The following is a 19,850-nucleotide window of genomic DNA, read 5'->3' as shown; positions in this document are numbered from 1 at the left end:
CAATGTATGTATAAATTTTTGTATGAGAGACTAACTTGAATTGTAAACTTTCACTTAAAGCACAACAATTTAAAAAAAAAAAACCTAGGGAGCAGTTCTACTCTGTAACACATGGGGTCACGATAAGTTGGAATCAACTCGATATCAATGGGTTATGTATTTTTTTCTTTTTATATTACTTCTATGTGTTTGGAGCAAGAGTAGAGGTGTTTTGGTGAAGCCTGAACTATTTTGCCTGAAAGTCTTAGTTTTTTAATGGCCACATTTTAAAACTATCCATTTGCAGGTTCAACTCTGTCTTGTAATAAAAGATAAGGTAGGTTTTGAGGGAGAAGAGAGCAAGAGCTAGAATTCTTACAATTAGTATAATGCTAGCTTATTAGGACTAACCCATAGATTTTAGCATTGGAAATATCCAAGGAGAGGGTTACCAGTGTTCTACTCCATGATGTTTAAATCATTTAGGCCCTGGACTTGATGTTCCTCTTCGTTACACTCCTCCTATTCTAAATAATAATGCAGCTAACATATATTGAGTAGTTAACTGTGTGCCGGGTGGTTAAGTATATATTTTGATATGCTATTTTATTTAATTTTCACAAAAATCCTGAGTTCTATTATCATCTTAATTTTATAAATAAAGACATGGGGGTTTAGAGAATTAAATAACTTGCCCATATTTACACAACTAATCATTAGCAGAGCTTGGATTGAAACACAGGTAGTCTGACTCCAGATCCAAGTTCTATGGCCTTTTCATAGAAAAATACACTTTTCTAATATACTTGACTTTCCTTAGCCTTGCTACATGAGATTTTACGGCAAGCCACTGGGTGTCACCTGTAAATGCCACTTCCCCGTGGGATATGCTTTTTTTATGATGGGTGAGAAATAACTTTTCCTATGTTTAGTAAGATAACAGAAACAACTGCTGACAAGGACCCTGTGAAGAAGGGGCAATACAGCTGAGTAGTCAGAGGTTAGTATCTATGACCTTCGCTGGAAACAAGAATTAAGACTCCAATTTTAATTCAAATGTAGGCTTTTATGCAGACCTTTTTTGTTTGTTTTGGGCATATAATGGAAGTACTTACCTCTGCTAAGTCTTCAAAGCAGCTTCCTACTAATGGATGGGGACTGCCTTCATCTGTCATTTCTACAGTGTCTTCTATGTGGCCCAATAACTTTACACTAAGTTCATGTATATCTACTATACGACTAAATATATTTTCTACATCCTGTTGGAGGGAAAACACATTAATTTAGTTAGGTTATAAAATAATAAAAATCAAAATTTGAGCCAATAAGTCAGTTTATAATCACAAAATTAACACGGTAAATACAGTGAGAAATGTTAATCGTTTAAAAATATAAATAAAAGATAATTCAAGAATTCCTTTTGCAATGAGGTATAATTTGCAAATACATTTCTCTAGCTCAGTGGTTCTCTTTGAAACTTTGTGGTCTCAGGACTCCTTCACACTCTTAAATTACTGAGGACTCCAAAGTGCATTTGTTTACCAATATATCTATCAATATTTACCATGGTAGAAATAAAACCCAAGAAATTTTAAAATATTCATTAACTCATTTAAAATAACGATCAACTCACTATATGTTAAACAGCATTTCTGTGAAAAGCATATTTTTATAAAACATTTAGTGAGAAGAATGGCACTGTTTTATATTTTTGTAAATCTCTAACATCTGGCTTAATAGGGGATAGCAGGATTTTCATGCTATATCTTTACTCAATCTGCTGTGATACAGTGTTTTAGTTGAATTATATGAAGAAAATCTAGCTTTGCACAGATATTTCATTGGAAAAGGGAGTATTTTAATAGTCTTTTCAAATAATGGAAACCCTGGTACCGTAGTAGTTAAGTGCTACGTCTGCCAAAATGTCGACAGTTCAAATTCACCAGGTGCTCCTTGGAGACCCTATGGGGCAGTTCTACTCTGTCCTATAGGGTCGCTATGAGTCGGAATAAACTCGATGGCAATGGGTTTGGGTTTTTTTTTTTCTTTGTTTGTTTGGTTTTTTTTTTTTTTTTTTTGGTTTCAAATAACTGTGGATATCTTTTTCTCTATGTAATTTTTACCTGATATAATATTTACATACCATAAAATTCACCCTTTCAAAGTTCGGTGGTTTTTAGTATGTTCATAGACTTGTGCAACCATCACTACTATCCAATACCAGAATATTTTCATCACCCCCAGAAACTCCATACCCATTAGCAATCACCCCATTCCTCCCTTCTCCCAGCCCCTGGAAACTTCCTGTCTCTGTGGGTTTGTCTATGGTGGACATTTCATCTAAATGGAGGGGATATCCTTTTTTGATACAACACCAAAACTCAACAAATGGTAGTTTCTTGAAAGTTAGTTATGTGAAATTTGAAACCATACCAATTTTGTACCATAGCCTTAAAATCCATTGGTCTATTCTGAACTTTGAATGGATCATTTATCCATGCACATTAACTTTGAAAATACTGGTTCACTAAGTTCTGCAGATCATCCAAACGTTAACACATTTCACTATGCAACATTAAAAAACCAAACTCATTAACAGCAGCACTGATGGTGGGAGTGGATACAAGTTTTCCAAAATTCTAATTTAAATCTGAGAGCTCAAATTTTATCACTGGTAACAAATATTGCCAGTTGTTTTCCTTGAAGTGGCAGGCTCACTTCATTCATATTTTAGAAAATGTCTACCAAAATATGCAAAGTATAAATACCACAGTTTGCCAATTTCAGATAAAATTAGTGTTTCATGAAAGAAGTGGCTAGTTCACTTCACAACTCAAACAATTGCACGGTAATTTCCCTAAAGATAACCACCATACTTTGGTATGCAGCAGAAGCGCTTTATATGTACTTCCTACCTGCCTCAGCTCTTCTCTGACCCAGTCTTTCTCCTGGCATTCCAGGCTCTTGTTCTACCCAGCAATGACAAATAATTTATATATGGTCCCCTTTCACTTCATTCATTCATTCTACTCTTATTTTTATTACAAATAGATACATATACAAGATGCTCAAAGTAACACTTTGTGATTTCTGTAAGATTTTCTGTAGGTTGTTGTTCTCTGTACGTAGTTGCCGAAGTGTGAGCTCCAACCTTGTATATAACAGAATGAAAGGTTCCTCAGTCCTGTGCCATCTTCACAATCATTAGTATGTTTGGGTCCATTGTTATGGCTATTGTGTCAATGCATCTCATTGAGGGTTTGCCTGATTTTCACTGACCCTCTACTTTACTAAACATGACGTCCTTTTTGAGCAATTGGTCTTCCCTGATGACATGTCCAAAGTAAGCAAGCCAAAGTCTCATCATCTTCACTTCTAAGGAGCATTGTGATTGTATTTCTTCTAAGACTGATTTGTTCGCTCTTCTGGTACTCCACTGTATAGTCAATATTCTTTGCCAACACTACAATTCAAATATATCAATTCTTCTTCTGTCTTCATTTTTCAGTGTCTAGCTTTCACCTGCATATGAGGTAATTAAAAAAAACCATAGCTTGGGTAAAGCCAAAACCAAACCAGCTGCCATCAAGTCAATTTCGACTCACAGCAACTCTACAGGACAGAGTAGAACTGCCCCAGAGGGTTACCAAGGAGCAGCTGGTGGATTCGAACTGCTGACCTTTTGGTTAGCAGTCGACCTCTTAACCACTGCGCCACCAGAGCCCCTGGGTAAGGCACATGTTAGTTATTTAAGTGACATCTTTCTTTCTAAAACTTTTAAAGAGGTCTTTTGCAGCAGATTTGCCCAATCAATATGCCATTTTGTTTCTTGACTGCTGCTTCCATGGACACTGTTGATCCAAGTAGAATGAAATCGTTGACGACTTTAATTTTTTTTCCATTTATCATGATGTTATCGGTCCAGTTGTGAGGATTTTCATTTTCTTCACGTTCAGGAGTAATCCATACTGACCTTCATCTGTAAGTGCTTCAAGTCTTCTTCATTTTTGACAAGCAAGGTTGTGTCATCTGCATATCACATATGTCCACCTTCTCAGATTATTTTTTTCAGCATACAGATTGAATAAGGTGAAAGGATGCAACTCTGCTGCACACCTTTTCCAATTTTAAATCATGCAGCAGCTCCTTATTTTGTTTGAACGACTGCATCTTTATCAATGTACAGGTTCCACATGAGCTCAATTAAGTGTTGGAATTCCCATTCATAATGTTATCCATAATTTGTTATGGTCCACACAGTTGAATACCTTCACACAGTCGGTGAAACACAGGTAAAGATCTTTCTGGTATTCTCTGCTTCTGACCAAGATCCATCTGACATCAGCAATGATATCCCTCATTCCACATCTTCTTCTGAACTCTGTAGTTTAGATTCCTGGATAAAGACTCTTGTCATGGGGTATGTATTTAAAATTTTGGTGTATATTTTCTTTAAAAAGGTACAATGATTCACCCTCCCATCAATAGTGTATGGGAGTAACAGTCTTGCCAAATCCTTACAACAGTGAATACTGTCAATTTTAACTTTATCTTGCAATTATTTGATTAACATTGTTTAATTTGATTCTGTCCTATAGGGTCGCTATGAGTTTGAATCGACTCGACGGCAATGGGTTTGGTGGGGTTTTTTTGGTTTTTATCAGTGACTATGGTTTTTTTTCCAGATCAACTTTATTGAGATAGGTTCACATACAATAAAATACACTTATTTTAAGTGTACATTATTTATGAGGGTTTACATATGTATCCACCCTTGTAGCCACCACCGTTATCAAGATACAGAACATTTCCATCATCCTAATAAATTTTCTTGTGCCCCATCCCAGTCAAACCCCCACCATCCTTGCTTCCAGGAAACTAGTGATCTGCTTTCTGTCACTACAGGCTAAAATGATCCTTTCTAGAATATCAAATAACAGAATCATATACAGTCTTTTGTATCTAGTTTTTCTGTGCTCATGTTTTTGAGATTTATCCATGTTGTTGCATATATTACTACTTCATTCCATTTTATTGCTGGTAACATTCCATTGTATGGACATAACACAATTTATAACTCCGCTCACCTGCTGGTGGACATCTGGGTTGTTTCCAGTTTGGAACTAATAAAAATAAAGCTGTTATGAACATTCGCGAACAAGTTTTGTCTGGAAATGTTTTCACTTCTTTTGCGTAAAAACCTAGGCGTAGAATTGCTGGGTAGTGGTGCAAACAATTAAGCGCTCAGCTACTAGCCAAAAGATTGGTGGTTCGAACCCACTCAGAAGCTCTTCAGGAGACAGCCTGGTGATCTGCTCCCAAAAGGTCACAGCCTTGAAAACCCTACGGAGCAGTTCTACTCTGTACACATCAGGGTCACCATGAGTCACAACTGACTCAATGGCAACTAACAACAACAACATGGTTAGTTTATATTTAATGTTATAAGAAACTGCCAAAATATTTTCTGAAGTTTTTATGCCAGTTTATCTTATCACAAGCCACAAGCAGTTGATACACATCCTTTTCAATCTTTCGAATTATTGGTCTTTTCAATTTTAGCCTTTCTAAAGAACGTGTAGTAGTATTTCATTGTGTTTTTAATTTGTATTTCCCTGATGACTATTCAGAAGCCCTGGTGGCACAGTGGTTAAGAGCTACAGCTGCTAACCCAAAGGTCAGCAGTTTGAATTCACCAGCTGCTCCTTGGAAACCCTACAGAGCAGTTCTACTTTGTCCTATAGGGTCGCTAGGAGTCGGAATCGACTTGACAGCAACAGGTTTGGGCTTTTTTTGGGTTTGATGACTATTCAAGCTGAGCATATTTTGAAGTGCTTTTCTGGCCATTTATATATCTTTCTTTATAAAGTGTTCATATTTTTTGCCCATTAAAAAATAATCAGGCTGTTTTTCTCATCACTGAATTGTAAGAGTTCTTTATATTCTGGATACAAGTCTTATGTTAGATATATACATTTCAAATATGTTCTCCCAGTCTGTGACTTGTTTTTTTTATTTTTCTGACAATGTCTTTAGAACAAGTTTTTCATTTTAATAAAGTCTAACTTATGAATTTTTTAATTTTATGGTTCTTGATTTTTGTGTTCTAAGAAATCTTTATCTTTTGCTCCTTTTAGACAACTTTATTGAAATATAACTTACATACTATGAATTTCATCCATTTAAAGTGAACAATTCAATCGTTTTTAGTATATTTACAGTTTTGCAACCATTACAACCTACTCCTTTATTTTTTAATGTCTACTTGTTACTATATCTTGAACCTAAGTCCCAGAGTCTCTAGTGAGCATTGTTTCTTAATCAATCACTCTTGGCTGTGTGGCTACAGTTTCAGGAATTACTGGACTGTAACCACCTTTCACAACCTGTTCTCACTCAGCATATCCCCAGCACCCAATTAGGTTAGTATAATGACTATTGTAAGTTTCAATGTTACTGGCTCCCTCCTTTGTGCTCCCAGTACCCAGTCACACTTCGATTACCGTAATTACCTTAGTGTACTGCAATTTAAGTTTGTAACTCTGACTTGACTAGACTGAATTTCTTGAAGGCAGGAATTATTTCTTATTCATCTTTGAACCCTCACTGCCAAGCATGGTGCCTTACAACATAGTTGGAACTGATGAAATGCTGGTTGAGTGACTTGAATGAGCTTAAAATAAATCAAAATACCTTCCACCTATACAAGAGACTTTATTCTTTAGAATAAATAAATCTTCTAAATTCTTTAGAAGATTCTGTGAATTCATTTTCACTTAAACCATCAGTCTAATTTAGATTTTGTCTTTTAATTTCTGATCTTTAATTTTATTAAACTGTTGTTAGCACTTTGTGATCATAGTCACTATAAATCAAGTCCCACACACGATTTAAAAAAAATTAACAAATTAGCAACTATGAACTATACAAATTCAAATTTGAAGTGGTCATGCAAATTTTAACAACAGGCAGTGATATACATATATACAATGATACTTACATTGGTTGAAAACAATTTTGAATTGGAGACAAAGGGCTCTCTAAAAACTTTTATAATTAGATTTAGCTCCCTTATATATTGTCGAATTTCTGCCATAAATGCTTTTACCAAATCATAATAGGTTTGCTCTCCTGAAGTGGAAGGCTCTTCATCAGTTAAAGATAATACATTTATATCTTCTACATCTTGATGAAACATATCCATCAATACCTATGTAGTCGGAGATATAGAGAAAAATAATAAAATATGAATCTATACTCAAATTTGAAGTTAAACGTTTAAAGGAGATCACTGAATACAGTTCTTAATGATAAAAAAAAAGTAGATACAAATCAACTGATTATAAAGTATCTTATTAATTCTGAGTTTATTTTACTATTAATTTAAAATTATATTTTACCATATTTAAGCAATGAAAACTGAAAGAAACAATATGTAATTTGAAATTAAAAGGATTAGTTTTAAACTTTTTAAATTATGAAGATTCAGATTGTTTTGTAGTTTTATCAAATAACTCTGCTCTAGTATCATTTCTAAAGGCCCACAGAATATCTACTCTTGGATACATGGCTACCGTCCCCTCCACACCATCTCTAAAACAGAATTCTACTTCTGATAACACAAACTGCCTCCTCCAAGTTCTATCAATACCAATACCAATACATCTCTCTCTTTAACCTATTACTTCTAATTTGTCCCCAAATCCTGTGCTAGATTCCTCTGTTATCTCTGTTCCATTCCCTTCCCATTATCACCTTACTCAAGGGCCTCACCACCTTATATTTGAATAATTCTTATAGTTTTTTAGTTGGCCTCTTTGTCTACATTTGTTGGAAGTGGATCAAAACAAATCCTGTCTTCTCCAAAAAGTCTCCTATTACTCTTGCTGAAACTCATCTTTTTCCCTCTGTGAACTTTTCCAACATCATTATCCCTATAACACAATAAAATATGGTAATATTTTATTCTACATTACTTTCTGCTCATTTCAAGAATACAAATATCCCTTCATCAACTCTGGAGCCTTGTCTTATACTTCTCTTGCATCTCCTCCCTATGTGAGCCCATACTAAATCAATAATCTGTATTCATTTTTTAATAATTTTTTTTAACCAAATAATGATACATTAAAAAAAAAAAAATTAAAACATTTGAAGCTCTTCTTGCTACCCACCCCCCCATGCCAACCCCAAGGCTTCTCTAAAACAGAATTCTACATCTGGTATCACAAACTGCCTCCATCAAGTTCTCAATCAATACTAGTGTCTGTCTGTCTGACTCTCTCTCTCTATCCTATTACTTCTAATTTGTCCTTAAATCCTGTCTTGGATTCCTCAGTTTCCTCTGTTCCACACCCTTGGTGATTTTGACTGTATATGGTTCACATTCTGAAAAAAACAAACACTAAAGCATAATTAAATGGATTCAGTAATCAGAGAGAATATTCCAGTCAGTAAGAGTAGAATGAGAAAAAAACGGAATGAAATGTTTCATCACAAAATGTTTTCCTTTCTGTAAATTCATTATCATAATCTGAAAATACTGTGGCAGGACAGTGCAATGACTAAGAGCTTTAGACTCAGATAGATACGGAGATTAAGTTTAGGCTTTGAAACTTCTCAAAAATTCTGGACAAATGTCTTAATTTCTCTGAGTTTCAGTTTCCTTTTTGTAAAATATAGATAAGAGCACCCACCTTAGAGGAGTATTTTAGGGACCAAATGACATAAGTCATATATATGCTTAACTTTCAACAAATGATTACTCTTAATATTATTAGAGTAAAACCATACAAGAAGTATCTAGAGAAACCTAAGAATTAAAATAAAACTCCCACGAGTTTAGTACTTTCACATTTAAAAAAATTGTCTTCAAGTAAATCCATAACTTTCTAAGTCATTTAATCCAAATGAAATTATAAGAAATTTACTGTTAAGAGACTATTACTAGTATTAACCCCAAATACAGCAATACTAAAAGAAAAATCATATGACATGCTTAAAAACATTGTAATGTTATCTAATATACTATGTCTATAAGATGACATCTTGAGTACTTGCTATTAAAGTACTGGAAGTATCTCTTAACACATAATATATAATTTTATTCTGCCTGAATAGTATGTTACACTCCAATAAATCACAAAAAAAAAAAAAAAAAATTTAAGAACAAAACACACAGAAGCTCAGTCTCCTACCTTATCGGCACACATTGCCACTTTAATATCTTGTTTTGTAATTTCATAGTGCCGTATATTTCGTACATAATTCCCCACCAGCTTTAAAATGTCTGCAGAAATGTATTCTAATACTGCTACTATGTAAGCAGAAACTTGGTGGTCAATTTTATAACCTAGGACCTCCTGGAAAATTAAAAGAAAAACATGTCTAAACGTCACATACTATAAATTTAACACACTGATTAAAAATAAAAAACACGTATGCAGTTCAGCTTAACTTTCACTGAAGCCCTGTAATTATCAACATTTAAGTGTTCAACTATGAATTATATATATATTGATATTTGCAAATGTAAGTTTAAAAAAGGTAAGTTAAAAATACCTTTGATCATATAAAACACTTGAGAAGTATGTACTACTAAATAAAGAAATCCCTCACCTAGGAAGAAAGGGTAAAATGAAAGCCCAAATTTAGGAGAGGGGAGCAAATGCTCTTTGTTCCCTAACTCAGATTACCCAGGAGTAACTATAACAAGAGAGTTTTTTCTCTTATTTAGAACAAGAGTTAATACATTATTGCCAGCAAGAATCTCTACTAGCCTTATATCTCTATCTTTTCTGAAGGAATCTGGGCTCCCCCAAGCCCTAGTGGTACATTCCTTGGTATGGAAAAAAATTCAGGCTATGTCCTAATGAACAATGGTAGTTATTAAGAGTTATATAGTTCTATAATTATACTTCAAAGAAAGTATGAACTTTTGTGGGGTTGACTAGTTTCTATAGGAAAACAAACACTATTTTCTAAACAATCCAATTAGGAAAATTTTTTTTTGAAATAAGAAGTATACTTAAAAAGTTGGGGGCAGGATGCATTTGCCTTTTAGGATATGTAAAAACTAATAAACGTACAGTGATAAGGATGTTTTAATAAACTGAAACAACACCCAAAATCAGATAAAACTCAAAATTCAGGGTCATTAATAAAGCATGCACATGTATCAGTTTGTTAATTCTCTTAGAATATAATTAAATGAATGGCTAATTAGAATCATGAAAACAGAATTATAAAGAAGTTATGACATTACTAATAATATAGCAATTTTCCACAACTTGCACTTATTTTCTCAGACCAGTCAGTAACATATAAGCAGCTATTTCTACTTAAACAACCCCAGCGGAAAACATAGCTTCTAGATAGCCATAAAAGCCATCCAAGTGGTTAGCTCTGAATCTTGGACAAGATCAAGCAAACACTGAGACCCCTAACACTGTCACTTAGGAGCCTTGTGAACTTGTGCAAGTTACTTCTGTCAGCCTCTGTTACATCACATAAAAACTGAAGATAATAACTTGGTTGAGCAATAAACTTAGGGACAATGTATGTAAGCATTAGCAGTTTGCTTATATTCCAGTAAGTACAGAACTATTGCTATCTAAAAGTATTATTAAGGTTTTATTACTACACCGAAACCTCTAAGAGCTGGAACTTGACAGGACTGCCTTGGTTTTCTGGGTCTCACAAGTTCCGTGCCTTTGACAGGGTGCAGTCTTACCACTTTTCTATCACTCTCTTTTAGTGGAAAATATTTGAGTTTTCCTTCTCTGACAGGTTTCCATCTTATACAGGTTCAGGCTTTTGCAGGCTGTACTGTATAATAATGTACCTATATTTTTGATGTAAGAGTCAATCAATAGTTTGCTCACTGTATTAAATAAAGTAGAAATAACATTACTAGAGTCGCTAGCAGTTACTCTTTCTATTTGTTCTGGAGAGACGGAATTGACTGACTGATTGATTTAAATGACAAGTAGGACTAGATAATGTAGGTAATCCTCAGGGAATTTTTGTCCAACCAAAGGCTGCACATTGCCCTACAGCAGTCTCACAGAGGTCCCTACACAAAATATTAGTGTCTGAAGGATTTATAGGGACAGCTGGCTCGAGCCAGCAAGAAAGGATGATACATTCTCTTTGAGGCTCTATTAACACCCGAGATTAATGAAATCCATAATAACAACTTTCCTTAATTCTTTCAATTTGCTTCATTATTATTGTTGGTATGAAACTACTTTAAAACACATTGCCCAATTTATACTTTCCTTTTATCATAGCAGGAGCCCTGGTGGCACAGTGGTTAACAGCTTGGCTGCTAACCAAAAGGTCAGCAGTTCAAATCCACCAGCGGCTCCTTGGAAACCCTAGGTGGCAGTTCTAGTTTGTCCTATAGGGTCCCTGAGTCGGAACTGACTCAACGGCACCTTACAACAACAACATTATCACAGCATTCCTCCCCACCATATGAATTTCTGAAAAAATTAAAAGAGAATTTCACTCTTCACTTGACTCTATATCCATGAAATATATTCTTAGAGTTTAAAAATAGTGGGTTTTATTTTGCTCTTAAAAGGCAAAAAGGCAGTATTTCAGCATTACCTTTAATAAAGGATGAATTTTTTCTACTGGGAGAGATAAAGGGTTTCTTCGCTTCCTCTTTTCAATAGCCGATTGGGCATCAGCTATTGCCCACTTATCAATTGGATGAGGGAAACTTTTTTGAACACGTTCCTTGGAAAATAGGAAAATAACAACTAAGCAACATATATATTAAATAATGCCCATTACTTGCAATTTACTTTTAAAATCAAAGAATTTTAAAATCAAAGAAGATTACCAAAAGCAGAGCTTTCCCACATGTGCTATAATTTACACTAAAAACTTACTTAAGCTATGAAAAAACTATAAATGCCAATGTATTTGTTTTTTAATTAGGCAATTAGGAGACTAAACATTCCTTGTATTATCTAGGAAGGCAAATCACATCCTGAATTTCAATTTCACTGTAATAAACCTAATGACAAGAATGAATAAGAGAAGTAATTTTAAAACATTACTTGATCTAAGCTCGAGAAGCAAATATCTAAATCCAGTTCTCATTTGTCCTTACTTTCGATACCAATTACAAGCTCAAATAGCGTTTTGCAATTGAAACCTCTAAGATTTTTAATTTTTGTTTTTCCATCATGCAATAGTACTTGACTTCAAAACTATTTGCAAATCATGAAAATCAATGCTTTACATTGGTAACAGCAATTTTAATGCACTGTAGCTTGTCATTAGAGTTAAAATAGGTCATTAATTTTGAACAAAATACTTCATTTAATTTCCAGCAGTTATTCTGTCAAAATTTCCAATGAAAGTGAAAGAATTCATGTTAATGTAGCAGCTGAATTTTCTTATTTTAACAAGCTAATGTAATTCACTTCAAACAAAAGGTACTTTCATCTTTTTAAGTTTTTAAAATCCACTTGCAGCATACCATAATTTACACCAGTAGAGGTCGCTATTAAATAACTAATTTTTTAATTGACGGCTATTCAACTACCTGAGTCCCTGGGTGGTGCAAAGGGTTAATGTGATGGGCAGCTAACAAAAGGGTGGGAATTTCCAGTCCACTCAGAGGCACCTTGGAAGAAAGGCCTGATGATCTTCCAAAAAGTCAGCCATTGAAAACCCATGGAGTACCGTTTTACTCTGACACATACGGGGTCGCCATTAGTTGGAATTGACTCCACAGCAACTGGTTTACTGGTTTTTATAAAAACTACTAGAAAAAATTAAACATCATCCCTGATTATAAATCTGAATGAAAAGTTTTGTCAGATGTTACTAAAATGGAAAATATGAGATTTCAGTGTGATAATCTGGGGAAAAAAGAAATACATTGATTCCAGGTACGTATAATGAGCACATTTAAAAACTGAGAGTGGTTTTAACTCATTCAATTTTATTTAAACAAAAAAAATTCTCTTCTTCCATGTTCAAGGCTAAATCAGTTGCCAAGTCAAAGAAGTGATCATTTTAATTCTAATTAATGGTACCAGAGGTGTGCTAAAAGACATTATTATAGTCAAAAAGTGGAATTTACATATTTTCTCAAATGCTTTGTTGAAAAGCTACTTGCCAGGATACTACCCTCATGTAATTAAGGCAATACAAAAGTCCAAAGTTCAGGAGAGCATGGTAAGGAGGAGAGAAAGGTACAGGGGTAAGAGTGGAAAGGAACATCTGAAATGAAACTCTTTCCCTTTTGCCAAATCAATATTTACACTGATAGATTTAACCATAGTTAACTGAGTGGGCTACCCTATGTTCCTGTGGCTTTCTAACTTTGTTTGACCTTAACTTACAGTAAAAAGTAATAAATTCTCAATACATTTTACATTACAACCTTATACACTCACACACACACTAAAGTTTCATAAAACAAAACCTGCCCTCACTATGCACAGTACACTGATATTTCATACTCTATTTCACTAAAAACAAAACGGTTGGGCAACGCACTAAACCGATTCCATGACTTACTTATGGGTCATGATCTGGAATCTGAAATCACTGATATATACTGGAGACAGAAAAGCAGAAGAAGAGGAAGTAAACAGAATTCAATCTGATAATTCTAAATAGATCTCACATATACCTTTGGAAAAAAAGCAATCAGCAATGGTGGAATTACAGAGGCAAACTGTAGGCCAAGGCTGAAATTGGGGGAAAAAGAAAATAAAATAGCAATCCTTATCCACTTCAATTTTATCCATCCCGTTCCAAATCTATCCACTGTTTTGAGAAAGGAAAGAAGGGGAAAGAAAATCTGGAATGATAAAAGAAAAGGTAAGAAAGGGAAAATTATAATGATAATAATTTTAACTTACTTGTTAGTGGATTAATGGACTCAAATTACTAAATATATATTTAGGAGGTAAGACCAAGGGTTGGAATGTATGGAAAAAGATTGGTGCCTTAAAATGTGGAAAAGCCACACTGAATTACTTTATCTCTTATAATGGTAAATTTAATTACAATTTTATAGCAGAATAAAATTTATTTTCATAATTATTCTTTTATTTTTTAAAAGAAGCCTAAGGAGGAACCAACCATCAACCAAAGATTCATGAATTAGAATTCTGCTACTTTCAAGATTAGTAATTTCATTTGTTTTAAATAAGAAACTCCATCTTGATTAATATCTAGTGGCTTTGGGAAAAAATAAGATACAGAGCTAAGGTTTGAGATACAACTTTATCTCTTATTAGGGGAACCTTGTCTTTTCCTTTTACATAATATGCGGGTTTAAATAGATTATCTTGAAGATCAATTCCAATACAAATGTTCTAGGAACCTATAAAGATTTCTACGCTTACACTTCAGTGCAAAAACTCAGCCCCCACACATACTTTTGAAGTCCTCTTAGTAGTAAGTAACAAGGCTTATAATGTGTAGGAGAAATTTTTTATGCTAAGAAAGGTAGAAAATATGTAGAAATTCCTGGGAAATCTAAGTGTTAATGAACATTAGAAATCATAAGGATTTTGTCAGTATGCCAAGGAAGAAGTTTAAAAAATGAAAACAAAAAGAAGGTAGATTTTTTAAATTTTAGGATAAGATGGCTCTGATTTAAAAAAAAAAAAAAAAAAAGGCTTAGGATAAGAGTCCAAGAATACTTGGTGCTCCTCTGAGTTAACTGGGGAGAAGAAAAATGTATCTGTGTCCTAAGAACCCAAGTTGGTTCAATGCAGGACCCCAGACCATAAGGGAAAACTAGAAGGACATAGCAAATGGAAATCAGTCTAGACATTCAGATAGAAAAAAGAAAAGGCATAATTATGAAAGGACAAGACACAAGAAAGTAAATAAAGGATATACTTTATCAGGGACATATCACAGAAAAAAATACTACTAGTTACATACTTTTTAAAGAGGCCCAAGGACAAATTAATAGCTCACTAGAAATCTTGTAACTACATGGTGGCAGTAACATTATTTTTTGCCTCTTTTATTTTAATAGAATATATACAGAAAATGATACTTATTATAGGAAAGGGAGAAACAAACCACATTGGAGAAGGTTTGATATATTATTTTCTAAAACTTGAATTAATTTGAATCATCAGGGCCAAAGTAACATATTCCTCCTCTCCATCCCAGAGCGTTATACACACTTTCTTAGTCATCTGGAACACTGCCTGATAGTAAAAAAAAAAGAAAGAAAAAACCCACTGCCTTGGAGTTGAATCCGACTCATAGTGACCCCTATCGGACAGAATAGAACTGCCCACAGGATTTCCAAGGCTGTAATTTTTATGAGCCCTGATGGCACAGTGGTTAAGAGCCTGGCTGCTAACGAAAAGGTCGGCAGTTAGAATCTCACCAGCCACTCCTTGGAAACCCTATGGGGCAGTTCTACTCTGTCCTATAGGGTCATTATGAGTTGGAATTAACTTGATGGCAATGGGTTTTGGTTGTTTCCCAATCTTTACAGAAGCTGATGGCCACATCTTTCTTCCACTTAGCGGCTGGTGGGTCCGAGCTGCTGATCCTTCAGTTAGCAGCCAAGTGCTTAACTACTGTGTCACCACGGCTTCTGGCAATAGTAAGCACTCAACTATTGGTAGCATAGATTAGTGAATGTTGGCAGTGTCAATAAAACAAAACCTCATTAATTTGAACTATGACAGTTCACAACTTGTGATGGTCTGTAGCATGAGTTATCAAAACTTTTAAATCAGCATAAGTGAGATTATAGACGTATGCAATCCAACTATTTTCAAGCATTTTTTTAAGCACTTATTTTCCTAAAACTGTATGACAAGAAATCACTTTTACTTTTCCATTAAAATAAATTTCCCCAGCTGCCTTAACATTAAGCAATAACTGCCACCCTACTTTGAATTATGTTTATACTTCAAAGTAATTAAACTGCATTCTTTAGAAAGATTTTAAAATTCAAATATTTCACAAATTCAGATTGTTCTATTTTTTAAAGTACATTTTCCTTACAGGTATCTAAAAAATTTTTACAAAATTTTGATGACTTCTCTCTCACCTCAAAATGTATTTGAAGGGCTAAATTCAGGGCACTTATTATTTTTTTAAAATTCTGTAAATGTGTAATATTGAATCCTAATGAAATATTGAAATTATAAAAATTGAAATATTGAATCCTAATGAAAGAAGCAAACAGGAAGTTACCTGCTCATAAAAGAATCTAAGACACCATTATATTCATCTAAACATTTCCACATCTCCATATCCTTATCTAAATATTCTTCCAGGTATGGTATAGGAAGAAGGGTATTTGACTACTGATTGGGAAAGATCTAGGTTCTTTTCAATCTAACTTATCATTCTCAGAGTCAATTTTCTAATACAAAATAAGGAGAATAATAACTACCCTGCAGTGTTGTTGTAAATACGTAGAAGTGCATATAAGAGTACTTTGAAATTACAAAGCTCTATAGGGTGGAGCCCAGGTAGTGCAGTGGTTAAGGGCTCAGTTGCTAATCAAAAGGCTGGCAGTTCAAATCCACCAGCCACTCCTTGGAATCCCTATGGGGCAGTTCTACCCTGTCCTATAGGGTTGCTGTGAGTTGGAACTGACTCGACAGCAACAGGTTTGGTTTTTTTCTGTGTTTTATGGGGTGGTGCAAATGGTTAAAGTGCTCAGTAATTGAAAGGTTAGCAGTTCAAATCTACCCAGAGGTACCTCAGAAGAAAGGCCTGGCGATCTACTTTCCAAAGGCCACAGCCATTGAAAACCCTATGCACAGTTCTACCCTGAAACACATTGGGTTGCCGTTGGTCAGAACGGACTCAATGGCAACGTTTTTTGTTTTTTTTAATTAAACAACTGATTGCTATTTCTACTAATGTCATACAGTTTGTTTCAAAAAATCCATCACCAGCCCCAAAGTGAGCTCACTGGAATCTCATATGGCTACATGTACTTTTAAGAGCCCAAGTTAACTACTTAAAAATAACAAGACAGGGCAGAGGGTAAAAATCTTAAATATCTCAGAGTTCTCCTCTAGGTAAGTATTAAAAAGCTACGAAATATCCTATATTATTTAGGGTCTTGAATACCTAAATATTGATTAAATCTATGCAAGTGGAAGACTGAGAGATTCATTAGTTATTTTTGAGAATTCGTGGAGATCTCCTTCAATATCAGAAAATGATACATTTAGTTTCTGTATTAATTAAAAGGAGGAAATTAGATGAGCATAAGTACAGTACAAAAAATCTGGAAAGAGCTGAATTTGAGTTTGTAGTATCATCAAACTAACAAGTTCCAGGACTGTACCAACATCAGAATGATAACGAGAACTGTAACACCATTCTAATATACTAGGAGCAGGGTTGGATGTTGCATTTTATAAATACTCTGGGAAAACCTAACTGGGATCCAAAAGAGCAAGTAGAATTGTTAATAGGAAGGACAGTCAGGCAATCAGTTCTATTCAATATATAATCTGTGAAGCCCATGGTAATAGGTGCTTAAAGGAAATTACAAATACAAGATATTTGGTCTTATAATTCAATGGAAAAATGAGATAAAATGTAAGAAATCTACTTTGAATTACTTAAGGAATCAAATCAAATTACAATTTCATGGGACACAATCTTTTCTACACGCACAATCTCTGTAATTCAATGTTACTTTGCCTCAACTGAAATCTGGATCTCCTCTGAAAACTTCTAGAGCAAGCACTGTTCCTTGTTCCATAGCCCACGTGAAGGTAGATTTAGCATCTTCTTCACTCCCAAAGCCATTCTGGAACATTACTCTTCCATTCTCATGTAAAGTCCTGTCATCATCCATTGTGACTTTATTATCTACATTAAGAACACATAGAATACCCTGGCCTTTAAACTCCTTGAACATCTCATCTTGGGGACCTTCACATCTAGTCAAGCTACCACCACATGACCACATCCTGCTTTGTAACTATGTTACCAATGAAATCTTAAATTCAAACAACTCTGTCTCTAATCTATTCTATTTCTCTCACTCAGGTACTCTAATCGTTTCTCTAACCTTATTGGGAACTCCAACGCCCTGTTCCCTCTATGTTTCTCCAATCTACCTGCCCTCTCCTATAAAGCAAAATAGTTTAGTGAAAGGCACGCTCAAATACCTAGACTTTCTGGTTCTATTTATTTTATTTTTAATATTTTATTGTGTTTTCAGTGAAGGTTCACACAGCAGTTGAGACTCCCAGTCAACAATTTCTACACAAGTTGTTCAGTGACATTGGTTACATTCTTCATAATGCATAAACATTCTCATTATTTTCATTCTGGTTGTTCCGTTTCCATTAATCTAGTTTCCTTGCCCCCTTACATTCTCGTTTCGTTTTAAACTAATTGTTGACCATTTGGTCTCATACAGGTGCTTTTTTAAAGAAGCACAGTACTTACTGGTGATATTCTTTTTTGTTTGTTTGTTTTTACCCAGATCCTAAAAGTTATTTTTTTCCATCATTCAAAAATTTATACACAAATTGTTTTGTGACACTGGTTGCAATCCCCACAATGTGTAAGCACTCTCCTCATTTACACCCTGGGTTCCCCGTTTCCATTGGTCCAGTTTTCCTGTCCCTTCCTGCCTTCTCGTCTTCCTTTTGGGCAGGGAGCTGCCTTTTGGTCTCGCATATTTGATTGAACTAAGGAGCACGTTCCCCACACGTGTTATTGTTTGTTTTATAGGCCTATCTAATCTTTGTCTGAATAGTGAGCTTCAGGAGTGGCTTCAGTTCCGAGTTAGCAGGGTGTCTGGGGCCACAGTCTCAGGAGTTCCTACAGATCTCTGTCAGATCAGTAAGTCTGGTCTTTTTTTGTGAATTTGAATTTTGTTCTACATTCTTCTCCTGCTCTGTCTGGGACACTCTATTGTGATCCCTGTCAGGCGGTCTGGTGGTAACTGGCACCATCTAGTTCTTCTGGTCTCAGGCTGGTGGAGTCTCTGGTTCATGTGGTCCTTTAGCCCTTTGGGCTGATGTTTACCTTGTGTCTTTGGTTTTCTTCATTCTCCTTTGCTCCAGACGGGATGGAATCAATAGATGTATCTTAGATGGCCACTCATAAGCTTCTAAGACCCCAGATGCTACTCACCAAAGTAGGATGTAGAACACTTTTATGAACTGTTATGCCAATTGACCTAGATGTCCCCCGAGCCTATGGTCCCCAGCCCTCAGCCCCAGCAACTCAGTCCTTCAAGGTATTTGGATGTGTCCAGGAAGCTTCTATGACTTTGCCTTGGTCAAGCTGTGCTGACTTCCCCTATATTATGTTTTCTTTCCCTTCACCAAAGTTGACACTTGTCTACTATCTAGTTAGTGATTTCCTCTCCCCATCCCTCCCCTCCCCCTTAACCATCAAAGATTGTTTTTTTTCTTAGATAAGTGGTATCTTTGGTGAAGGGTGAGACAGTACACAATACTGGGGAAACCAGCACAACTTGTACAAGGAAAGGTCATGGAAGCTCCATAGACACATCCAAACTCCCTGACGGACTGAATTGCTGGGCGGAGGGCTGTGGGGATCATGGTCTCTGCGAACATCTAGCTCAAGTGGCATAACACTGTTTATAAAGACAATGTTCTACCTTCTACCTTGGTGAGTAGCATCTAGGTTCTTAAAGGCCTGTGAGCAGCTATCTAAGATACTCCACTGGTCTCACCTCTTCGGGAGCAAGGGAGAATGAAGAGAACAGGATATAAGGAAAAGATTAGTCCAAAGGACTAGTGGGCCACAACTACCAAGGCCTCCACCAGACTGAGTCCAGTACAGCTAGATGGTGCCCGGCTGCCACCACTGACTGCTCTGACCAGGATCACAACAGAGGGTTCTGG

General features: G+C 35.2%; 1 protein-coding gene across 4 annotated transcripts in view; it reads right to left on the bottom strand.

Annotated features, from left to right (window-relative positions):
- Nucleotides 1-19,850, bottom strand: part of SOS1 (SOS Ras/Rac guanine nucleotide exchange factor 1) — a 173,481-nt gene that overhangs the window by 84,071 nt on the left and 69,560 nt on the right. For 3 of the 4 annotated variants that reach the window (XM_004369538.2, XM_012556736.2, XM_023735714.1), the window contains exons 3-6: nt 11,593-11,724; nt 9,177-9,341; nt 6,980-7,189; nt 1,095-1,238 (exon numbers count right to left, since the gene is read on the bottom strand). In XM_004369538.2, the coding sequence (XP_004369595.1) occupies nt 1,095-1,238; nt 6,980-7,189; nt 9,177-9,341; nt 11,593-11,724 (651 nt within the window). The remainder of the gene's footprint in view (nt 1-1,094; nt 1,239-6,979; nt 7,190-9,176; nt 9,342-11,592; nt 11,725-19,850) is intronic. The other variant, XM_023735711.1, reaches the window with a different exon arrangement.

Source organism: Trichechus manatus, unplaced genomic scaffold (assembly GCF_000243295.1).
Source record: "Trichechus manatus latirostris isolate Lorelei unplaced genomic scaffold, TriManLat1.0 scaffold00005, whole genome shotgun sequence".
NCBI classification, from domain to species: Eukaryota; Metazoa; Chordata; class Mammalia; order Sirenia; family Trichechidae; genus Trichechus; species Trichechus manatus.
This window is presented reverse-complemented; position numbering and strand designations above follow the sequence as displayed.